The 24,213-nt window shown below is 38.0% G+C and overlaps 1 protein-coding gene across 3 annotated transcripts; it reads right to left on the reverse strand.

Annotated features, from left to right (window-relative positions):
- Nucleotides 1-3,664: 3,664 nt before the first annotated feature.
- Nucleotides 3,665-23,600, reverse strand: pak6b (p21 protein (Cdc42/Rac)-activated kinase 6b). 3 transcript variants are annotated; one of them, XM_072696959.1, is made up of 10 exons: nt 23,561-23,600; nt 18,844-18,938; nt 15,671-15,886; nt 13,203-13,844; nt 10,746-11,222; nt 9,439-9,572; nt 8,106-8,232; nt 5,801-5,926; nt 4,800-4,934; nt 3,665-4,096 (listed from the first exon to the last, which is right to left on the reverse strand). In XM_072696959.1, exons 3-10 carry the CDS (start codon nt 15,875-15,877, stop codon nt 3,929-3,931), a joined length of 2,016 nt encoding a protein of 671 aa, XP_072553060.1. In that variant the 5' UTR covers nt 15,878-15,886; nt 18,844-18,938; nt 23,561-23,600; the 3' UTR covers nt 3,665-3,928. The 3 variants fall into 3 exon arrangements, with proteins under 3 accessions (XP_072553060.1, XP_072553053.1, XP_072553046.1); XM_072696952.1 differs by lacking the exon at nt 23,561-23,600 and having other exon boundaries at nt 18,844-18,995; XM_072696945.1 differs by lacking the exons at nt 18,844-18,938; nt 23,561-23,600 and having other exon boundaries at nt 15,671-16,016.
- Between the last annotated feature and the right edge of the window lie 613 nt (nt 23,601-24,213).

Genomic DNA, 24,213 nt, shown 5'->3' on the forward strand with positions numbered 1-24,213 from the left:
TGCGCTAGCTTGAGTTCCAGAGATGCAGTGAGAATCAGTAAATGCAAAGCTGAAGATGGGTCTGGGAGGAACTATGGAATACTCAGAACACCGCAGTACTGCACTCTCTTTATAAAGGATGAACGAGTACCAAATAAGGATGTGTCTTCGGGCATCTTGGACAAGAGGGGGAGCATAAAGAGCAAGAGGAGTTTTCTTATCAATGCTCTTAAGTAGTGTGGGGGCAGTAAGAGAACCTTTAGCTGATACGATCCTTTTTAGGACAACTCTCACCTCCCTGACTGTCTCTCTACATGGGTCATCTCTGAGAGACATTCCAGCCATTTCTGTCTCAGGCTATTATTAATACACGTGTTGATTAAAATCACAATGCTGACGGTCTAGTTTCCTTTCTACTTCGGTTCCAGATTAGTTTTTACTGTTTAGTTTTTACCCACTTAAATTCTTCAGCTCCAGGATGAGAATGACTGCATTTGCACAAAATTATCTGAAACTGCTATTTAAATGAGATATCAAACTAAAAACAATTGAGGTTACTTTTAACAAGATTCAAACAAGGTTATTTATTCTGACATGCTGGCAGAACACTTTCTTTATCAAAGGTTCTTGTGATAGATGCCACTGACACCCCTGGTAGCTCTCAAAGGACAGGCAGTCTCAGCTCATCCCTGTTTAACAACACCCCCAAAATAGTACTCAAGTATAAATGTCAGCCAATCCATTTCATTCTTCCTAGTTCTTTATACCGCTAGTTTGAAAAAACAGTGCTGACAAAAATGCTGACAAAAATTGCTTCAAGAGAACAACGTTTTTCATTTGGCATTTTTATTAAGGTTAAATACAGTGGGGAAAAAAAGTATTTAGTCAGTCATCAATTGTGCAAGTTCTCCCACTTAAAAAATTAAAGAGGCCTGTAATTGACATCATAGGTAGACCTCAACTATGAGAGACAAAATGAGAAAACAAAATTCTGAAAATCACATTGTCAGATTTTAAAAGAATTTATTTGCAAATAATGGTGGAAAATAAGTATTTGGTCACCTACAAACAAGCAATATTTCTGGCTGTCAGAGACCTGTAACTTCTTCTTTAAGAGGCTTCTCTGTCCTCCACTCATTACCTGTATTAATGGCACCTATTTGAACTCGTTAACAGTGTAAAAGACACCTGCCCACAACCTCAAACAGTCACACTCCAAACTCCACTATGGTGAAGACCAAAGACCTGTCGAAGGACACCAGAAACAAAATTGTAGACCTGCACCAGGCTGGGAAGACTGAATCTGCAATAGGCAAGCAGCTTGGTGTGAAGAAATCTACTTTGGGAGCAATAATCAGAAAATGGGAGACCTACAAGACCACTGCTAATCTCCCTCGATCAGGGGCTCAATCAAGATCTCAGCCTGTGGAGTCAAAATGATCACAAGAACGGTGAGCAAAAATCCCAGAACCACACGGGGGGACCTAGTGTGCTTTGGGGCTGTTTCTCTGCAAAGGGACTAGGACGACTGGTCCATGTACATGAAAGAATGAATGGGACCATGTATTGTGAGATTTTGAGTGCAAACCTCCTTCCATCAGCAAGGGCACTGAAGATGAAACGTGGCTGGGTCTTTCAGCATGACAATGATCCCAAGCACACTGCCAGGGCAACAAAGGAGTGGCTTCGTAAGAAGCATTTCAAGGTCCTGGAGTGGCCTAGCCAGTCTCCAGATCTCAACCCCATAGAAAACCTTTGGAGGGAGTTGAAAGTCTGTGTTGCCCACCGACAGCCCCAAAATATCACTGCTCTAGAGGAGATCTGCATGGAGGAATGGGCCAACATACCAGCAACGGTGTGTGCCAACCTTGTGAAGACTTACAGAAAACGTTTGACCTCTGTCATTGCCAACAAAGGATATATAACAAAGTATCGAGATGAACTTTTGTTATTGACCAAATACTTATTTTCCACCATTATTTGCAAATAAATTCTTTAAAAATCAGACAAGCTAATCTTGTATCATGATGAAAAATGTCAAGTTTTAAAAATGCAGTGGTTAGAGAATGCTAGGTTTTTACTTTGCAATATTATCAATGGACATTTCCCATGCTTTGCTAAAGCTCTTTGCTCTTCTACAAGCTTTACAAAGTAAAAATACTCATCCTTTGATTCCATAGCATTCTTGGAACACTCAGATAAGACAGTGGTGTCATATCGGTAGTCATGTTCTTTGTAGTGTTTCTAAATGGACGAAATGCACAGGCTATGTTTTTTTTTTTTTGGTGCTTATGCTCTTCAGTTTAGTTGTGCCAATAAAGTGCCATAATGGTGTATCAATTTATTAATAATGAGTTTTAAAAAATGTTAGTGGAACCCTAATTTTTGATTGACAAACACAAACAGCCATCAACAACAACAAACTTTTAATACTAAATATAAAAACCCACCCTACATCATGTAGAGTGTATTAGCTTAATGAGGGGCATTTCTGCACTGGAAATGCTTCCTGTTTGAAGATTGTTCCACAGTAATCCAAGATTGGACATTTGATATTCATTAGATTTTGATCACATGCCATCACAGCTTGTGTTAACCCACCGATTATTGACTTTTATTTATCTGAGGAAGACCCACATTAGGCAGTGTTTCACATCGGAGCATTAATTACTTATGGCAAATATAAAATATTCATTCAAATATTAAACATTCATTAAATGCATAATGCATCATTTAAAAATGTATCAAGTAGCAGTTCATCACAAATATTCTAAGTAAATATATTTCTAAAGTTGCTAATGGTTCCCAAAGGTGTCAGAGAGAATGGCCATGGCCGGTTTATGGCAAAAATATATTCTTTCCACTTCCGGATTATGGCCCAACAGTAGAAATTCTTCTGTAACCAATGCCATCAGTATATTTTGCAACAATTAGGTTGTGAAGGTCTTGAGAGAGCTCACTGATTTTACCCTTCATGATGTTCTTATGTGACACCTTGGTAATGAGAAATCTTTTATAGGCCATCAGTTGAAGCAGCTGATATTAATTTGCACTAAGTGGCAGGATTGCTTTCCAATTACTGATGAATTTCCGCTGGTGTCATGATTTTCCATGTTTTTTTGCACCTCTCTTTCTTCATGTGTTCAATCATTTTTCCCTGTGTCATTCCTCATTATTACACATAACTTTATTTATGGACATCTATGGTCTGATTTTTTTTGCATGTGTGGATTGAATGAGTTGTTACATCTGGTGAGAATATTGTCAATAGCACCTTTAGAAATATGTTTACATAGAAAAATGGTGATGTGTTCAATACTTCAATCACCCGCTGTAAACACACACACACACACACACACACACACACACACACACACACACAGTGTGTGTGTGTCCTAGCAATTTACTAGGATACTATTTTTTCTATCAACCATTACCAAGAGAAATACAAAAAATAAGCATTAATTAACATTAAAGAGCATTAATTGTGAAATCAATATAATAGTAATTGACTATTATAAAAATTTAAATGCATCAAATGAGTATGAAAGTAGAATGCAACTGACTTTATTCATCTTTATTTTTTTAGTATAAAGATTCTTCTGTACAATGACATTTTTTGTTATTGTTTTTATTTATTTACACAAATTAATTCCAAAATCTGGAATAAATGTTTTTCCATTAAAAAAAAAAAGAAAGTGGTTCCAGTGAAGTGTTTGGACAAAAAAACAAACAAACAAAAAAAACACACAAAAAAAAGCACCTGAATGCATTAGTGGAACTCCACAACCAGGACTCAGAACCACTGCACTGCTGCAGTTGCAGTTCACTGTAAGCACGCATAAGCACAGTATGGTACTGTGACATACAAGATTTAATCACAGGAGAATCCAGTCTAGTGAGTTCGTACTTGTACATGCAACACCCTTGTTTGTGTTCCTAGAACTGCTCAGCAGAAAGACATGCGTTTCCGGTACTGTTCCACTAGCGGCACTAGGCAACGTGGTGAGCCACTCTGTAGCAAGAAAGGGTGCTTAAGCAGGTCACTGGCACTCGCTCTCTGCAAGGGGTCCCTGGTCAACATGGAGTCCAAAAAGTCTCTCAACACTGGTGAGATCTGTTCAGGAGAGGAAAGAATGTAAGAATGTGTGAAGTAAAACCAAATTAGGCCACAGTGTTACATGTCTGAAACTGTGTTCTGAGTCTTAAAAACACTTTGAAAACAGAGAGCGGTGATGAGAAAAAATCATTCAAAGAAATTATATATATATATATATATATATATATATATATATATATATATATATATATATATATATATAAATACTGTACTGTGTATGTTGGAAAAATGGTGTATCTTTTTTTGTTCTAGTAAACCTGATTATTTCATTGGCTGTTTAGCTGATTATGATTAATCATGAGCCAATTCTTTGTTTCTGCAGTTTTTAAAATGTGCCATGGTGTTAATATTCCATGCGTCTTAGACTATTTGAGATTATGAAAGATCATTTTGGGAGGTTGCAGATTGGTCTTCACATTTTGTGTTGTAAATTTTCACACTTATTTGCAGCAATTTACAGACAAGAAGAAATACAGACAGAGAAAATGCCATTAGACAATAAATTCAATAAATAAACTGAATATGTAGCAGAAATACACACTTGATAATACAGCTTGTTTTCTATGTTTTAACATCAGCATCTAAAGCATTAGATTTTGATCTATGAATCTACTCAATGTAGATTCTTGCCTAATTGTAGCTGTTTTTACTCCTACAAGACCACCTTTAAGTGTGCTTATTGTGTGTTTTCCAGTCTTGCCTTGCTTGTGTTCCTGACAGAAGGGGCTGGTTCATCTCTCAAGCGTTTCATAGCAGCTACTGGTGTGTCACTGAAAAATGGAGGCTCCCCATCCACCATCTCCACCACCATAATTCCCAGAGACCATACATCCACCTGTGAACACAACTGCATTAATTAATTGATGCTACAGGTTCTACCATTGTTTGTTCTACCGCATAGCATGCGCTTTAAGACTATTCAAAATTTGCAAGCTAAAGTATGCTAAGAAGAATTTATATGAAAGGGGAGTCACTAGCAAGTTCCAATGCACTCTCTTCTACTTTCTGTCCTCAAGCAAGGTCAGAAAATAACTCTGGAGATAAGAGATAAGCATTATCTGTGGGTGTCAAAACACAGTGTCCAGGCTTTGATTTAATTATAGTCATGTGTTGCTAAGGACCAAGACGAAAGTGTCCTGTCTCAAAAAGTTTATTCAAAGCTGTTAATACACAGATACAAGGCATGCCCACATAATTTCTGAAATAAAGTGTATTAAAAGAAACATTTTTTCTACTCAACCATTCCAGTGCTACACAACCCATATAAGTGTTTTTTTTTTAATAATAAGTATTTTAAGTAAGTATAAGTAGAGCTGGGCAATATGACGATATTTCAATATTTTATTGTATCGTGACAAATTGTGTTATTGTGATAATATGTTTTTCTAAATATATTAAGCATATTATTAGTGCTTAATAAACACTGATCAGCTGCATGTTTCATTACAATCAGTGTAATTAGACTGGTTTAATTAGATGAAGAGCAGCAGATGTTGAGTATAAATCACTGTATTCAGTACAGGAGAGGATCTGAAAAGTAGTTTTTAAGAATCTGATGCAACTGATGTATTTAGTATTTATCACACATATCGTGATAAATATTGTGCATTATGACATTTTTTTTTTTAAATATAGTGATATAGGATTTTTTTTTACCCTATCGCCCAGACCTAAGTATTACGTTTAAGGTAAGTTCTCTACCTCTGTGCCATATGGAGTTTTGGAGATGACCTCTGGAGCCATCCAATAAGGAGTTCCAACCAATGACTTCCTCTTCGGGATGTCTTTGCTGATCTGAGCACAGAATCCAAAGTCTGACAGCTTGATCTGGAAAGAAGAGAATATGTTCTTGTTCTCCTGTGATGTTGAATAGCTTTCTTTAACATGAACCTCCAAGTACATTAAATATACAGTATGTAATATGACCAAACAGATTCAGCATTTATGAAGGAAGTGACTAAGTGTCATTTGATAACTATGCACTGGACAAGTACCATATTAAGTATTAGGTGGTGGTGATTAGGTGATTTCTTATTAACCAGAGTTTGTAAGACAACTAAGACAGCTTTAAATGTGCTTTTGTCTCCTAAGGCATTTTAAGACCAGACAGAATGTTTGTAAAATACTCAGCACTGTCAGTGATGTTTTTGCTGCATTTACTGCTGAAGATTAACCCTATCATATCACACACGACACACTGCTTTATTGTTGTCTACAATTCACTGAATTTAGAATTCTACTCAATATGCCTCTCACCACATTTTCCACAATATAAGAAATAAATATTACATTATTGTGTTGGCTTGTTTGTTTGGGAGCTCATTCAACATAATAAATAGATTAAATAATTAAACACAATATTTGTCTTTTATTAAATAAAAAAAAATTATCAATGTGGCCTGTGTAATGGTTTGGGCACAGGCCGACTCATGACTTGTAAACACTTCATTTGGCAAATATCAAAGCTATAAAACTCCTAGTAGCTAACCAGTTTCAGTTTAGTAGTTTGAGTTTTCCAATGTTTAGCAGAAGGCCTCTGGTTCTGAGATATGTGGGGTCATCTTGTTGCACAGCTTGTTTAAGGTCTGTCCACAAATTGTCTCTGGTATAGTGGTCAGGAGATGGCTATTCGAAAAGCTTCAATTAGTTTTTCTTCAGGCAGTCCATGGTGGATTTTAAGGCATGTTTTCCATCATTATCTGTACTTCAGTTAGGGTTAGGTTTTTAGAAAATTATGCACTGTAGAAACCTCAAGCTGAAAACCATTGGCAATCTTCTTACAGCCCAGACCTTACTTGTGACCATCAATTACTTTTATTGTTTTCATCTCTTCAGAGACTTCCTTAGTAGAATAATTTGATTTAGCTGACAGTTCTCAATTATTAATTATGAAATTGTTATCTCAGTTCTACATTATTAACAATGTTATGAGAGACAGAAATATAAACTGTGTAGCTATTAGATTAGCTACAAAAGTCTCATTTGTCCAAAGGTGCCCAAACCTTTGCATACAACTGTATGAATATATTAGAACTGTTCCCATACAATATTTGAGGGGAAAACTGTGCCTTATATGTGCCTCGATCTACCACTCTACCCATAAGCTAATCTGTCCCAGGTAAACACACTTACCACAAGCTAACCTTCTAGTCCCACTACAATGACTCTATAACACGATACGCTGTCTTGTTAAATACCTAGAAAATAAATAAAGGGTTGTTTCCATCCCTATGTTGGGTTTTTATCAGCTGCACTTACTCCCAGTACATGTGTAAGATATCGTTGGTCCACTGAGCCACGTTCTTGCTCTCTACAGTTTTTATCTGCTGTAATCTCACTTTACAAATAGGGCCTGTGGCTAGCAACGAGAGACTGTACATGGGTGGTCCTGTTGTGTGTGTCAGTATTTATAGCAGCAAGCCACTTACGGCATCTGGGAATTCCTCAGACAGGAAGTAGTATAGCTTCTTTAGCCTTCACTCCTAAGCTTTCTAATGAGCAGAACACTCTGAAACCCTAGAATAGCAGCCTAACAGCAAACGGCTGATGTGTTGCACTGAAACTAGCTAAGCTAGGACTCAATTAACACTCGGTTATATCAGTGTACAACATCTTTGTCCTGCAACAACCATTCTTGTTGATTTTGACTTTTCAACATAATACAAATCTGGTTGTTCTTTACATTGTGTGAAGGGTTCATGATGAATTGACCAAAATAAATGCTCCAGTTAAGTGTGAAAGTGTAAAAGTGAAAGTTAAGATGTGTTTTTCCTTCTCCTGTAAAGTTAGCCTTTTTTTTTAGATACAAGGTTTTTGTTTGACCATGACCATACGTTGATACAAGACTGTGTCTTAAATAATTTTTGTTTCTTTTATTTTGTTTCTTTTACAATCAGTGCAGAATTCTGTCAAAACACTGTAAACACTATAGAAATAAAAGAATAGAAATAAATGAATTATTTTAAATACATTATTTTTATTCTAGAATAGAAAAGGCTACACTTACTCTGCCATCCAGGGTCAGCAAAATGGAATCACTCTTGATGTCTCTGTGGATGACACCCTGTGCATGGAGATAGGCTAGAGCCTGTAACACAGCTTCACAGACTGTAGCTATCTGCTCTTCTGTCAGCCTGCATGAGAGCAGACACACACAGGCATACAGTGGTCAACAAATGGCTAGAGTGTTAGTTCCCTGCACAGAACAGTCCACTAAATCTCTTTTTAGAAATGTTTGGTCTTTCAGAGAAAACATACAAATATGAAGAGTACTGGAACTGCAACCACCCAGGACAGCTAAATGACAGGTGATTACGTGTGTTTCACAGTTACACGCTTGAAACTACTGTCATGTATAGAATGTCCCTTCATATTGTCTTAAAGTATGTTGCTCACTTCAGTCATCCATCATGTGAAGATGAATGGGAGTGAGGGGCTAAACTGATTCTGAGCAGAGGATTTCTGTGTACACGTGAATCTTGCTTTTCTGCTTAGTCCAGTTTTGCTAACCAAACCTTTCAAATGGAAGTCTTTGTACACTTTGCTTGGGGCAGGGCCATCCCACTGACAATCCACGACCTCCATTTTGCGTAGTCTTAAATAGTGAGGACGTTCAAGTTGCTATCTGATATTGTGAGAAAGAACAACTACATTCAATGTCATCTGCAAAGATTCTGTTTACAAATGATGTACTAATGAGGGCATGGAAGCAGGAAAATTAGATGTCTCAGAAGTGTTTTTAAGAATACCTAACAAGCTATTTTCTACAATTCAGCTATGAAATGAGAAGGACATATATCAGCCATAACATTAGCACCACTGTCAGATAAAGTGAAGAACAATGAGTATTTTCATCTACAGAGGCATCGGTCAATGGGTGGATATATTAGGCAGCAAGGGAACAGTAAGTTTTTGAAGGTTAAAAGCAGGACAAAGGGCTAGATGACAAAGCATCTCAAAGCATCTCCAAAACATCAGGCAGGCCTTGCGGGGTGTTCCCAAAATGCAGTGGTCACAAATGTTCCAAGAAAGGACAACTGGTGAATCGGTGACGGGTCTTTGTTAATGTTGATGTGATGTCCTGTATGCTGTATCTCACAACTTCCAGGACTTATAGAATCTGCTGCTAATATATTGGTGCCAGATGCTACAGGACAATTTCAGACGTTTTGGGAAATCCATGCCTTGAATGATCGGAACTGTTGTAGTGGCACAAGTGACTCAACATTAGACACTAGTTACTAATTTATACTAATATATATTAATATATATATACTAATGTTATGGCTAATCAGTGTATTTGGTCTTAAAACATCATGTGTTATATTTAGGCCTCTCACCTGGTTTCAGACACTATGTTGGTTAAGGCGCCACCCTGCAGGTACTCCATTATGACCCAGAGCTCCTCCTCCACCAGGGCACTCTTATACATCTCCACCACGTTCTTGTGCCTGTAGTCCCGCATAATGACCACCTAAGATGTTTAAGAATTTGGAAATTGTAAGCTATAAAATGCAGTGGGGAGTCTTAAGGCTTGTATAATTTATTCAAAACAGTACTAGTCTATTTGTCTATTGTTATGTTTTGGATGGAAACAAGAGTTACATAACTGTCTAATTATGATCAATTATCTGTGGTACCTAGGCAGACGCAGTCTAGCAAGCTCTCTTATCGGTTTGGGATTTCATAAGCAGCACTAATAGCCTAATCCAAGAAGAAATCAACTAATCATGTTTTATGCACAGTGGGTGGAACCAATTTCATCAGAAGAATCAATCTGCGTTTTCTGGGAGTTCCGAATATGCATCACTGGGTGTACGTGTGAGTGGTAACTTAACCAGGATTGTGTTTTTTTTTTTTTAATTAAAAGTGTAAATAAATGGAACCCAACAGTTTTGTACCAGTACTCTTTGCTTAAAGCTACCAGTCCTCTGAAATGTGAATAACAAATATATATATATATATATATATATATATATATATATATACAATTAATTGACAGAAATAAATTAAATAAAAGTCTTTAGACTCTGGAAGAGGTGAATGAGTTGGTTTTGAGGTGTTGGCTGGCTGGAAAGCCAACACTAGCCAAAACTGATTTTGATTTTGAAGTGTTGACATATTGGAGCATATTTGGTATTTCAGCCAATCAGATCTGTTTGCTGTGGTGACATTCCCAACCAGGAGTTTGGGTGGTTAAGAAAGCAGGAGAGAGACTCCAGCTCTTATTCAATGAGACTCTGGCAGCTGTGCCTCAACTATAGACACATATATCTGATAGAGAGCTGTCACAACTGTTCTAAAGACAGATAATATTTAAATAGTTTCATCGTATATATGCCATGCATGGTGATAGGGAAGATAGTCTATGGATAGTGTAGTGCACAACAGTACTCTATGGATTAATTCATATGTTGTTTTGCTGACGTTTACAAAAGTTTACAAAATGTTTGAATAGAATCCCAGCTTCGGTTAAACTATTAATGTAAAATTATGTGTCAGTCTGTTACACGCTTCCAGTAAAACATATACCACTTTTTAAATTTATTACAGGCTTCAATGTCTGTGTTTGATCTAGAATGGCCAGAAAAATGTCCAAATAATAATGGATCAAATTTATTATTTATTAATTTGCTAAAAGCCTTACTTCATTAAAGAGCAGCTCTCGTCTTTGCTGTTTCCTCAGATCCATCATCTTCACTGCTACCTGCTTCCCGTTGTGCTTCTCCCGTGCGATGCAGACGACACCTGTTGAGCCCTCTCCGATCTTCACAAAGTTCTCCAAGTACATGCGAGGGTCTCCTTTATCTACCACCATTTGCAGAGCAGCCTTGAACTGTGCATGAGTGATCTTGGGTTGCTCACAGATGATGGTGGCAGGCTGAGAAGCTCTCAGGCAGGGAGAGGAGGCTCCAGACAGATTGGTGGCGGGAGAACCAGTAGGGGAGGGCCGGGGCTGAGAGGGACTATTCTGTATAGGTGGTACAGAGGCTTTGATGGGAGAGACACCTATTGTACAGCTGGAGGAGCTCTGTAGGGTTGAGTGGGAGTGGGTGCCATGTCCTATTTTTGGGCTGCTGGTGCCATTGGGTTTTGACATGGCTGGAAAACCAAATAAGTTTGTCTGTAATACAAAAGACAACATGACAAGTTTAACCTCTAGCAAAGAGAAACGCAGCAGACATGTAGCTGTGACGATTAACAGAAAATCAAGCAAATAAAGAATGTTTTCTTTCCATTCTTCATCTGATTTCACAATCAAAGGACTGTAGAAACAACCCAATGTGGGATAAATGCTAACCTGTAATTAAACAGGTTCAGGTAGAACAGGCTCTTGGTCATCCACTGGTAATTCCTATAGCCATATCATATCATAACTATAACTTTTTTATTACAGAGTTGTGTCTAAATTTACTTCTATACTCCCTGCTCCTATATTTTTGGAATCTCCTTCTTTGTAACTGTAATATGGCACCATTTTGAAGCAGATCACCAACTCACTGTGAGAACTAGCCAGACTAAAATACAGGGTGGGCTTAGTTAGGGTTTGCCGGAGTTTGTTTTAACACAGTGTTCGAACTACGACACCCAAATGATAGCAATACACACAGTCAATTTCTCTCCCCTATACTGACTTCATTTTATTTAGAAAATATTTGTCACACAGTAACAAGACATTTCAAGAAAACAAAATGTGTTATAGATCATGAGGAAATAGAATACATTTGAGGTTTATTATGCTGATATTCATTGTTCAACTACAATATAATTTTGCATAGATGTTTGTGACTCTCTAAATAAATCCTACACTTTCAGCAATTACATCTACTTTATGCATATAGGTTGATGTATTTAGTATTTGGTTTATACATTTTAAAAAGTGTATGATTTCAATTAACCTCCTAAAAAGCCCATAACCTAACTGTTATTATGTAATACACAGAGGACAAAACAGTACAGGTTTTAGGCACCTACAGCTAAAACCAGATTCACATTGTGTTGAAAAGTCAGAACCAACAAAACATACTTATATAAACACTTACTGCACTGATAGGGAGTGTTTATATATGTATTTTTTGTTGGTTCTGACTTTTCAACACAATATGAATCTGGTTTTAGCTGTAAGTGCCTAAAACATTTACACAGTACTGTTTGGTCCTCTGTGTGTGATTTCAATTAACCTCTTAAAATCCCATATCTTAATCCCATAAATAAGTATAACATTGATACAAAAAGAGTGATTTTGTTTTGATTATGTTTATTAAAACATCTCCTCATGAGAGAATATTAGTATTTATAATTATCATCCAACACCTTGTTTGATAAATTAGTGATTAATGATGCTAAATCAAGTAAGCTGATTATGGAATTTAACAAATCCATGCACTGGTTCGGGGTGTCCAACCTGGAACCAAGCCTTATTCTTCAAATTAGCTCACAAGATCTCAACTACTTTCTTTACAATGAGACAATCTGTTATGTTTTATTGTATTTATGGTTCACCTGCATCTGTTCTAATGTGATCTAGACTGAGCAAAAACTCTCTGATTGCTAAGATAAATGTGTAATTTGATGCCATGTGTACATACTGTATCTTATGCCATGTGTGCTCATTTTTCGTTGTTTCACTACGGGCCTGAAGGATGAGATTTTCTTCCAATGTTCTAAAGTTGACAACAAAATCAATTGACTGGACTTTCTGTCCAAATGTTTTAGCAGTGAGTCAGTTATTTTTATTTAACTGTGTAAAGGCAAGTCTGACACCTTCAGGCAAGATCTTGTGCAGGATATACAATGTGTGAAATCAGTGCTATCTAATTCCCTAGTGGACTTGCAGCTATATGAATTCAGTCAGTGTTCAGACCCAACCTTACGGCATTTATGACATGAGGCTGAGGTTCTTATCCATTTGAATCAAGTTATGGAGTTAAGCTAATGCAGTGTTGGGAGCCTTGCCCAAGGACTCTCATAAATTGAACATGGTGTGCTTGCCCTGTTGGGGAACTAAAGCCCAGTCTGCCACAGCAGGGGGGGGTTGTTGTTAACTCCATATACAGTGTAAATTGTCAGAAAAGTTCTTTGTTGAATGAATGACTGATCTCACCTTCATGTCATAGGTGGAGTATGGTCTTCTTGGGGTGTCCGTAGAGACTGTGGGAACACCTGAGCTGGAAGTTGGAACCCTTGGAGTTGGACTGACCTTTGACCCTTGGTGTAACGTAGGAGTATTGTAAATGCAGGACACTGGTCTGGGATTAGTCTTACTGTCTCTCTTAGCCAAACCAGGCTGGTAAAGTCTTACATTCTCGCTGTGAGCATACGGCTCTGTTTGATCTACATCGTGTAAGCTTAAGATGTCCCTTGGCATGAGCCGAGGCTGCTCTGTGGACGTCGTGCTGACTTCGATAATAGACTTGGCTCTTGGTGGCACCCCATTAGGCTGCAGAGTGGCACTCTTTTTGGCACCAGGCCACAGGCTTCCGCTCTCGCTATGCACTTGCCGTGTCCTTTTGTGCCAGTCTAGCACAGGCTGTCCATTCGTCGGTTTGTTCTTGGTTAGTTCCTGATATTGATATGTGTCCCCCTCAGCCAGCTCACCCAGGCGGCCCATGGACTGGGCTCGCTTCCGTAGCGATGGGCTGGTCCTCCTGAGCGAGTTGGAGCTGGTGACAGAGAGCCGGCTCATTTCGGCAATTGCTGCAGCGATGTAATCTCCATGCCCAATAAAACTCCCCCGCACAATACTCTGTGTGAAAAAACAAACAAACTGACAAATCCTGTTTGTTCATTTAAGGGAGGAAAAGTATGATACATTACAGAGATTCCAACAAGGTTTGTAGGACTACTGGGAAATCCAGTCAAAGAAAATCCAGAAAAAAATCATATTGATAGTGTATGGACAGCAGTAGTTCATTTAAATATTTTTTGAAATCCTCACGAAAGTATGAGAAAGCAGTGTGAGGTTCTTTAAGTTTAGATGACCTTATTAAATACTGTTAAACACTGCACTGTCAAAAAATAATTGTTTTTTTTATTTTTACTGAAAAAATAGGCTTTTAATGCCTGAGTTTCATCTTAATGAACCGTGTGGCATCTTCCATTGTCCAGTCGAAAGATCAGATAATAAAGATCAGAGATGTTAGGTATATGTATTTGACAGTAAGTATTCACATAAGTGAGTTTTATTAAGGAGTACAATAGTACAGGTGATGATAATGAGCGTAATTACACAGTTATTGTCAAATTAAGCAGATGACATAAATCCTAGCCCATTATTCACAGAAGCCACTACTTTGCCTTTTCTACGGTTGTTATGTGGAATATGGCTAAGCCTAGATCTAGTGCTGTGCATACTTTATAATTGCAGTACTTGCCCATAAGGTTTTCAGTGTAACAATGGAAACAGCATTTTATTTATGCGTTATACCTATGTATGTTCATGGCTTTATCTAGAAGTAGGTAACATTACGTAATTAATCAGGTTTGCTTAATGAAATTAGGTGAACGATTATTAGATTTATATTAGTTTGCCATTAAAAATGTACAATTACAAGCTAATGAAACTCAGTACTGAAATGGCATGATACATGTTTTGTTACACATTTTAGGTCTAAAACTAGATTGTGTATAGTATATTTTGGTCCAAACAGTAAATGAGGTTGATTTGTGCTTTTTTATTAATTACTAGTCATTTCAGACTCTTAACTCATTCTCTAAAATTCTGCATTTTAACTACACCACTGGCATCTGGAGGCATGAGCTTGTTCAGGAAATGCAACAGACAAAACAAAGCTATCTAATTTCCCAATGAATGTCAGCTATGTGTGTTCAGAACAGATTTCATTTAAGCAAGGAGAAAAGAGAACCTGTCTTTCAGGCTCCCACATTCATTCCATCTAAGAAAGACGGCATTCTGCATATGCATTTTCAGTCCTAACTGCACATTTCTCTAGATTAGTGAAATACATTATTCTAAATGGATTATTCAATGTGTCATTATACAGGTGTCCAGTTGCACGCTCACACACATCCTAAAATCTCCACAGAAAACCATTACGAATAGAATAGGGCATTTTGGAGCAGCCACACATGAGCCAAAGATCACCATGCTCAGTGATGGGGATCACAGCCCAATGCTGGGATGTAAAGCCCTAGCACTGAGCAGTGGAGCAGTGGAACTCCATCTAATATCTTTGAGTTGGGTAAGAGTGGTGTTTGTGATTGATAAGTAAGAACCTGACCTAGCTGATGATCAGCTTCTCACAACATCTAATGTAAAACCTTCCTAAACTAGTTGAGAGGTGCTACTATAGAAACGGGAGAACAGACATTCTTTTAACATCCATGATTTTGGAAGAAAAGTGGGATGAGCAGGTGTCTACAAACTTTTGGATATGTAGTATTTTTATATATAAAGTTGTATATGTAAATATATATATATATATATATATATATATATATATATATATATATATATATATATATAAAACCTAATTTAATTGTATTTAATTATATTTATATATTCAAACACGTCCACACAAAAATACAATCTTTTTTGTTTTTTTGCTGTACCTTTTCTGCCTTGAGTTGCACAGGTGTGACACTGGAAGCATCCACCACAGGCTTGGGTCTCCTCAGCGTATCTATGACACTTTGCCATTGCGGTGGTAGTCCTACATAGCATCCCCTCGCAAGGTCAAAAGACGTGTGCACCCGATGCTCAAAGTTCTTAGGCGCGGAGATCTCGATCTTCCTCTTCTTCTTCTTCCTCTGGAACATTCTGAGGGTCTGGGGGAAACAGCAGTGGAGTGTTTTATGGTGGGACACCTTCATCTTCTCCAACCAAGCCATGAGAATGGACTTAATGCATTAAAAATGTCAAAACACAACCCCTGAGGACTGACAACACAATCACCACTTCCTCTTAAAAGGAGGAGGAGGAGAAAAATCTGATGAGTTCAGTAGGCTGAACGCAAAACAAACCACACCACCCAGGTAAGTCTGAGTCCACATATTCTAGGGGGTGGGGAGAACTTTAGCACACAGTCAGCAAAAGACACACCCCTTCCAGCAAAGAAACAAAACTACTGTAGATTCGCTTGAGCACTTAACTTATCACCATGCTCATCTTGCCATGCTCTCTTCCCACAGTAAATGACATGTCCTCCAGATGTAGATGTTGCTTGGGATCTCCACTACTAAAATGTTATTCAAGCAACAATGTAAATCTGGGATGCATTCCTGCTCTAGACTGTGGGTAAAAGTAAACAGCTGACTGTTCATAGCAAAGCATTAATGGATATACCCTCCAGATCCATAGAGTTGAATAATTTCTATCACTAAATTCTAGCTACATACATTCAAGCTATACATAAAAGATGAACCAAATGGAATCAGGACACATTCGATCAGTTCAATGAGGCTAGCTTTATTGAACAGAGCAGGTCGAGTGAGCACAAGTTGCCTGCCCTCATTTCACTTACCGCTGGAACAGACTGTCACTGAATGGAACAATTAGACCTGCCATGACCACAGATGGATGCCTACAAAGATAGGCATTGTCCTCTCTGTGGAAGTGTAGAATCAATCACCCACTACAGGACTGAGCTCAGTTGTAGTGCCAACCTATTTGTGCCCAAATTATTTGTTATTTTATTCACACTGGTGCACAACTAGAGCCCATTTAAACTGATTCAATTCTTATTTCCCCTGCATCTATAAAACTCCTGCATTCCTCCATTTGTGAAGCTTTAAAAAGCTGTAGAACAAATGAAACAAGTGGGGTATAAATGTTTTAATGTAGGTAAACAGGTTGAGGTAGACCATGCATTTACGTGATGGACTCGGGTAACAGATCGGATTATACTTTTTTTCTTCCAATATCCAATCTAGTTTGGCCAGTATCTGACCATTACTGATCAGATCAGCACCCCCTACAAAATATTGCATTTATTCCTCTTGAACACAGTAAGTGACAGACCTAATCAGGTACTGAGAGATGTTCAGAAAGATGTTCTCATAATGGTCCACATTATTTATCAAATCATTTGTAAAATAGCTTTACTCTGCGTGTGCACAATTGAACATGATAAGTTTAACGAGTGAACCTGCTGCTATGTAAAACCTATCAATGCTTATTTATGCTCTTATTGATCTCTCTCCTAAACAGATCATTCTCATAAACACCTAAAGAAATATCACACTATTGTTTTAGACTGGTTTACACTGGGAGCTTATGATAGACTGGGAACAACTTAAATACAAAATTTACAAAAAACATTAAATACAAAAAACAACAATAATACTTATCTAGTTTTAGAATATAGTAAACAGGAGTTTGTGTAGAATTTGTAAACAGTGCAACCTCATCTAAAATAATGCCAATCATCTGACAGCGGGAATAACATGGTGATACACTGTGTCCATATATGACTAACATCTCTAGGCTATATCCTGGTTTAAGTAGGTCAATCAATATTTACTCACAAGTGAACTTTAAACAGTGAGAAATGGACATTTGCAATAGAACTGCTATTAAGATAAGAGATTATAACAGTATAACACAAGATATTAGTTTAATGCAATTGTAGAAACAGAGAGATGTAGTTACAATGTCTTATCATAACAGAGACCATAAAACTATATGTAGTTTTCTACATATAGTTCCTTTGCAACTTTAGATGTTTGAAGTATTAAAGTGCTGCCAATTCACATGTCAGTGGTTCAACTGCATTATTGGGCTTTAGGCATTGAACAGTTCCTAAAATACAGTGTAACTGTCTAGCCATAACTACATTTGTAACCTGAATTTGCTAACTGTTTAGTAATGAGCATTATTGTCCAACATGCCATGGTAACACGGCTGCACAATATAGGCCTATTATTTTAGTATTACCATTGCAATGTGTGCATGCACAACAGTCAAATCGCAGGACATGCAATGTCAGGTGCAATGTTAAATTATATCAAACACATCATGCTTCATTTTTGCTGCTTATACTCATTTCCCATGACATATTCACCAGAGGCAGGTTATATCTGCTAATATCATTTATTTTATACAGAGTTCATTATTAATATCACAACATGTTGGATCATTGACTTCTGGTAGAGTCTAGTGAATATTCCTGCATTTTGTATATGGCAATATATATTGAAGAAAAAAGATTGCGATGCCATTGATTCCTAGATATCTTACAAAATGACATGGTAATAACAGGATGTTTGAAAAAAGTAAATTCATACAAAATTAATTTAAAAAGATCATTTTTTCATAAGCAATTGAAAAAAAAGGAAAGTTAATAGTAATATTTAAAACATTTTTATTTGAGTGATTATAGAAACACGCTCCATTCTGCAACGCATATAATGGGACCACTACACATCAATATGACATTCATGTGGCAGCAATTACTTTATAGCAATTATTTTATAGTTTCATGTAAAATCATTGACATCTAAACTGGTTTCATTTTTAAAACAATATAATTGTGTGACTTCCCACATGTTTTTCAAAATTTCCTCTTAATATATATATATATTAAATACTGAACTATAAACACACTTCTTGAGCCAGAAGCCACGCAATGTGATAAAGTGTGAAAAAAAAAAAAACATAGTAAAGGTAGTAAAAGTAAACTGACTGCAGTATAGAAAATCCAGGCCAATACATACTGCCACATGGCACCATGCAGTAAAAGCTTGAGTCACAACGAGTGACAACGAATGATGTCACAACGCTTTACCTGTGTATTTCTGTTTGGTCCCAGTTGAAATTTGAAGGGTGGACGTCCCTCACAGTGTCCCCATCATCCAGCCTTTATGTCCATTTCAATGCAACCTGATGAGAAGAGTCCACCAGATAGAGGTGTAAGGGGGAGAACTGCATGTCTGCACACTTTCTGTCATCTCTGTCTCTGACACTCTTTTCCAATGTTTAATTAAAGGGAGTGGTGGAGCGTAGCATGCACAAACAGTAGGATTTAGTGGCCCTCATCTTGGAGGATGTGCACACAGTCCATGCTAAAAGAAGGCCAAGACCTTTTTGGATAAGTTGAACAATGAAAGTTTGGTACATTGAAGTAATGTACCTAGAGCCTCAAACACTGCTGTCCGTTCACTAAAATGGAAATCAGACAGTATTAAAACAGGGATGTAAAACAGGCCAATTCCAAAACTCCAAAATAGTTACAGAACAGACTCAGACTCATTACTGGCTTATCAGTATTTACACACCTAAAATTGACATGCTATAAAAAAGCCCTGCTTGTCCTAGTCAAAGCTGCGACATTAAAAAACACAATGGCTACTTTAGGAGAATATGGTGTTGTGGATCACTGTAGACATTTTTTTGAGACCATGGCTTAATTGCCATACTCTACTAGTCCCTTATATTCATAACCATAGCTTCGCCTATACCCAGTATCCATAAAAGAGCAGCCCATCTGGACGAGTTAGGAAGCTTAAGCTGGAAAAGATAGCAGGTGCTAGGCTAAAAGCTAACTTAGCTTGGAGAGACGCTGTTCGGAGAAGCCCAGCCATGGAAAGCAACCCATTTATGGAGCCTAGCCGACAGATGGAAAAAACACTGCTCAGGGGGGTGTAGCCGATAGCCGGGTAATGCACAATTGGGCATCTCTTCATCACTCACCACACTGAGAGGACAGCTACACTAATTACAATTCTTGTTACAGGTCTAAAAACAATGCTAGGTTAGGCTATGCTATGCAGCTACTCTGTGGGCTGTCATGATGGTGTAAACCAATCAATCTAAGCAGCGTTTCTCATTTTTCACAGTTTGGTTTGTCCTTGATCAAATTTAGCTCTTTAGCTTTTCCTCAGGCTTCACTGAACAGTATATAGTACGCTCTAACACATGCTGTGACTTGACGTGTGCTGCCTCGACTGGGGGTTAGTAGGCAGATGCAAAACTCATGAATGACGCCTGACATGATCATTACTCTGACTACTTCTTCTAATGTCTCAGAGTTCAATTACTGCTTGATGCTCTCTCTGGTTGAACCGTTGTGACAAGGAGAGGTGAGCTTGCAGACAGTGCTGACACGTAATCTAGTGAAACACCCTTGCTTCAAGACCTGTCTTCTTGAAGAATTCACAACCTTGTAGCAGCCAAACAGGTTCTGTATTACATTATCTGGGCCATCTCCATCTCAGGCTTTGTTTTTTTTTGTTTTTTGTAACAGTTGTAATTCAAGTCCCATAGGACACTGAAAAGAGGGTTCTGTCCTCAAGGCCTTTAGATTATTTTTTTTGAAGACAAGTCAAGAAAACTAGGTGAGACCTGCAGGTTAGAACTTTCAAAAGAGCTCTCAACTCTGAATGATTCAGAATACGTTGCTGACATCTTATTGCACAAGGGGAAGACAAGTTATAACATAGCAGTGATGGTGAGAGCTACAAAGCAGCAAACTAAGTCTGCCTACACCAGAAGTGATGTTCTCTTAGCAAAGGAGTTTCACAAATTGAACCATTTTGATGTTATTTATAGAATCACATACAATTTCTATCATAGAGGAGAACCGTTTAACCAAAAAAAGCTCTATAACATTCCAGTGCTTGTTTTGAGTCATCATGAGTTCTATACACAATTAGCAAGATGGGCTCTAAAAAGCACTTCAGGGTTAGTACTATTTGACCTGTAACAACAGTGGAACCTATTTTTGGTAGAAACAGTTTTAAAGGTTCTATAAAGAACCACGTACAAACGATTTTCTATAACATAACCCCTTCAAGAATAAATGAATAAGGATGAATATAAGACCATGTTTACACCTGGTCCTTTATGTGTCTTGAGGATCAGGATTATATCTATATACCAGTGTAAAGATACCCAAGACTCTTTTACCCCAGTTCCAGATCCCATTACTCAAACCACTTCAGGAGATGGTATGGAGACTTGAGCCACTTGTTAAGGCAGTGTAAACGCATCTGTGTCTCCAAGATGCGTTCAACCACCTAAACACCTCCCAATACAACCAAAAATCAATAATTGTTGCCACACAACGAGCAAGTTTGCATATCCCGTCCCACACAACAATCGGATTCCAGTCTGGAATATACATGTGACAGTAAATGCATGTGGCTAAAATCTTCAGGATACATGAAGTGACCAGGTGTAAACGGTCTAAACAGTCTAAGTGTCTTTACTAAAAACCCTCAAAGAGCTCCTTTTCTAAAGGTGTAGTTCCACAGATGCTACATTATAACATGAACCTGAATCGGAATAGCTAAAATAAAGGTGCCTCGAAGGGTTTTTTGAGGGACGCCATAAAGGAACTGCATTGGATTCCCTAAAAAACACACAACCTTTTGAAAAATGACCTTCGGAATTTCACATAAAGGGTTAATAGTATAATCTTTGTAATATTTCAAGAATTTTATATTGTAATTGTAAAGTATCGAGAATTTCCCCACTGTGGGACTAATAAAGGATTATCTTATCTTATATGTGCACCCATAAATAAAAGGAGGTTCTTTATTAAATAAAAAACAAGATGTGCAATTCACATAGTGGCTTAAATGGTTAAATGGTTCTTCTCTAGGATGGGGAAACTGTTGTATATGGTTCTATGAAGCATCAAACATCAAACCTTTTGGAAGTACATAGAATGGAGAGAATGGAGGGTCTGAAATAAGAAAAAAAAAAGGTTCCTTGCACTCATACATCATGTTTCTTATAGAAACATGAACCCCTTTGCCCTCTTCCTATCAAAGACTGTAGGACCACTGTGTACAGCAGTTATTGTTAATGTAGGCTGGTACTGTCTACTACATTTACAAAAGTTCTACTCACAACCTGACTGTAGTAGTATTCTGCCTGCTTGACCAATCAAGACCTTTTGCTTCTTTAGATAACTGAACAGTACCTGTCACTAAGGATAATATGACCATGAAATCGGTCCAAACCCACAGAGGTTTACATCTTCTGCTGACTGCATCCCAACACACAAACAGTCCTTCACCTTCAGTTGCAAAAGCACTGTAGGGACTGTACATCTTGAGGTCTACTGATCCTAACGTGAGCTTGTTGAAAACAGAGTAAGTTGGAAAGTACGGCAGGCAACTTTGAATCAGGTCTAAATTAGATTTTAAACAGCAGTAGAGGAAATGTTTGTGCAAGATCATAAAACAAAGAAAGGATCATGTGCTGAGTCACTAACCTCCCCATATCTCCTGCTCTTCCTCTCGTTCTCTGCAGTCACATGGCCTTCTTGAAGCTTTCACCAGCCTACCTTTTGTCAGAGAGGTTTTTTTTGTTGTTGCTGTCAGTACCTTCCCCCCCCTCAAAGCTACCTTAACTTAACCACACACACACACAGAGAGAGAGAGAGAGAGAGAGAGAGAGAGAGAGAGAGAGAGAGAGAGAGAGAGGGGGGGGGGGGGGGGGGGGGGGTCTTACCTCTCTGTCAGGGCTGTGGGCAATCTTGGAGACCTGAAGATAAGACTCAGAAAAGGACGGCCACTTACTCACATCCAACTTCGCATTGTCTGTCTGCGTCTTGCACACTCACACACACACACACACACACACACACACACACACCACCGGTAGTTGCTTCAGTCAACATGCACTGCACAGGCCACCACATGTTCGGATGAGTTGGGCGCGTTCTTCCCTGGAGGGTGAGCTAGGGTGGTTGAAGCAGTCTCTGTTGGAGCTGATTTGCTATCAGAACAGACAGACCCCTCATGACTCTGCTGTAACCATGTCTAGTCTTAAATAGGAAAGATTTAAAGAAGGGTTTTTAGAAGCCTTGGAAGAGTCATTTTTTTAGTTTTAGTGTTTTTTAAGACCTTTCATTTGAAAGGTAGCAAAACTTGTACCTCTATGGTAACAGAAAGTCTTAAAGCATGCTAAAAGTCTGAGGTAAAGGTGACAGCACCAGAGCCTTAATGCTGTTTTACCATTACCTGATCCACCCTCACCTGCAAAAGCTTTAAAGAAACTAGGAGCAATATTACGGAGTATGATCTAGCAAACATTTTTATTACTTTTGCAAATGACTGGCTGCTTTTCTGACAGGACTTCGCTGATAATACTAATCTGCTTCTCTTCATTTAGAAACCAAAAACCCCATTTATTACTCTTAACAGTCCTTACATGAATAATCCCAAAAAATTCCAATAAGACATCTTTTTTTTCCATTTAAATCCACTGTGGCATTTATGACACACCCTGGAGCCACGTTCTGCTTGGCTTAAGCCAACGATCTGTACAGACATGTACACACACACGCACACACACACGGTACAGTCAGCATAGCAAGCCACACTACCTGAGCAGACACCGGAGAAGACCTTCCACAATAATTCACCTGAATATGTAAACCCAAGTTCAGCGTTCAGTTCACACGACCCACCTTTACATCAGACATTCACAACAATAAATAATAATAATAATAATAATAACAATAATTATTAGTATTATTATTAATCACTTACAAGTTTGATCCCAGATTCATACGGGAGCATTTCTGCTCCTCAGACTGTTGTTAGACATTCCCGAGATGGGACTTGATTTGAGGTGGGGTAAGGAGGAATGACTCCTCGGTCACACAGGGACCATATTCCACCTGCAGCTTCTCCTTGTCGCTGCTTTCGAGGGGAAACCTATTATTTAACTTGCAAATGAGGAGTGCAGGTATCAGCAAACATTAACTCGCTCAGCGTGAGATACAGCACCTGCACTAACAGCTGCCTCAAGGCTGACTGTAAAAAGTGTAGCTGCTTTCATACAGCATTTCTGGAAGAAGACACCCCACTGAAATTCTTCTTAAAACATAAAAAAAGTTTATCAAATAGGAATTTCATTAGATTTTTTAAAGGGTGATGAATAAATCAGAGATAAACACTCAGCGTTTTATTTTTCTTTGCAGGAACCTGGGGTCACAAAGTTTACGACAACAAGTATAGCCATTTTATGAACTCTCCAAAATCTTCCAGTGAAATTATATTCTAAAACTAGCATATTTGACTTGCAATGGCTGGCATTAGGGCGAAAAACAAAAATATATTGTTTCAGCGTAATTATCGCAATGTCATATAAGGCAAATGAAATTAAATGCATTATTAATATTGGTACATACTGGATCATT

This window comes from Salminus brasiliensis, chromosome 1 (genome assembly GCF_030463535.1).
Source record: "Salminus brasiliensis chromosome 1, fSalBra1.hap2, whole genome shotgun sequence".
NCBI lineage: Eukaryota > Metazoa > Chordata > Actinopteri > Characiformes > Bryconidae > Salminus > Salminus brasiliensis.

Excerpts from the sequence above, each read along its gene's own strand:
- pak6b (XM_072696945.1), bottom strand. The coding sequence starts at position 15,949 with ATGGCTTGGTTGGAGAAGATGAAGGTGTCCCACCATAAAACACTCCAC. Across the intron at positions 5,927-8,105 it reads TGCTGACCCTGGATGGCAGA|ATCAAGCTGTCAGACTTTGG; the intron begins GTAAGTGTAGCC and ends TCTTCTTTCCAG. Across the intron at positions 4,097-4,799 it reads CTGTCAGGAACACAAGCAAG|ATCTCACCAGTGTTGAGAGA; the intron begins GCAAGACTGGAA and ends TCTCCTGAACAG.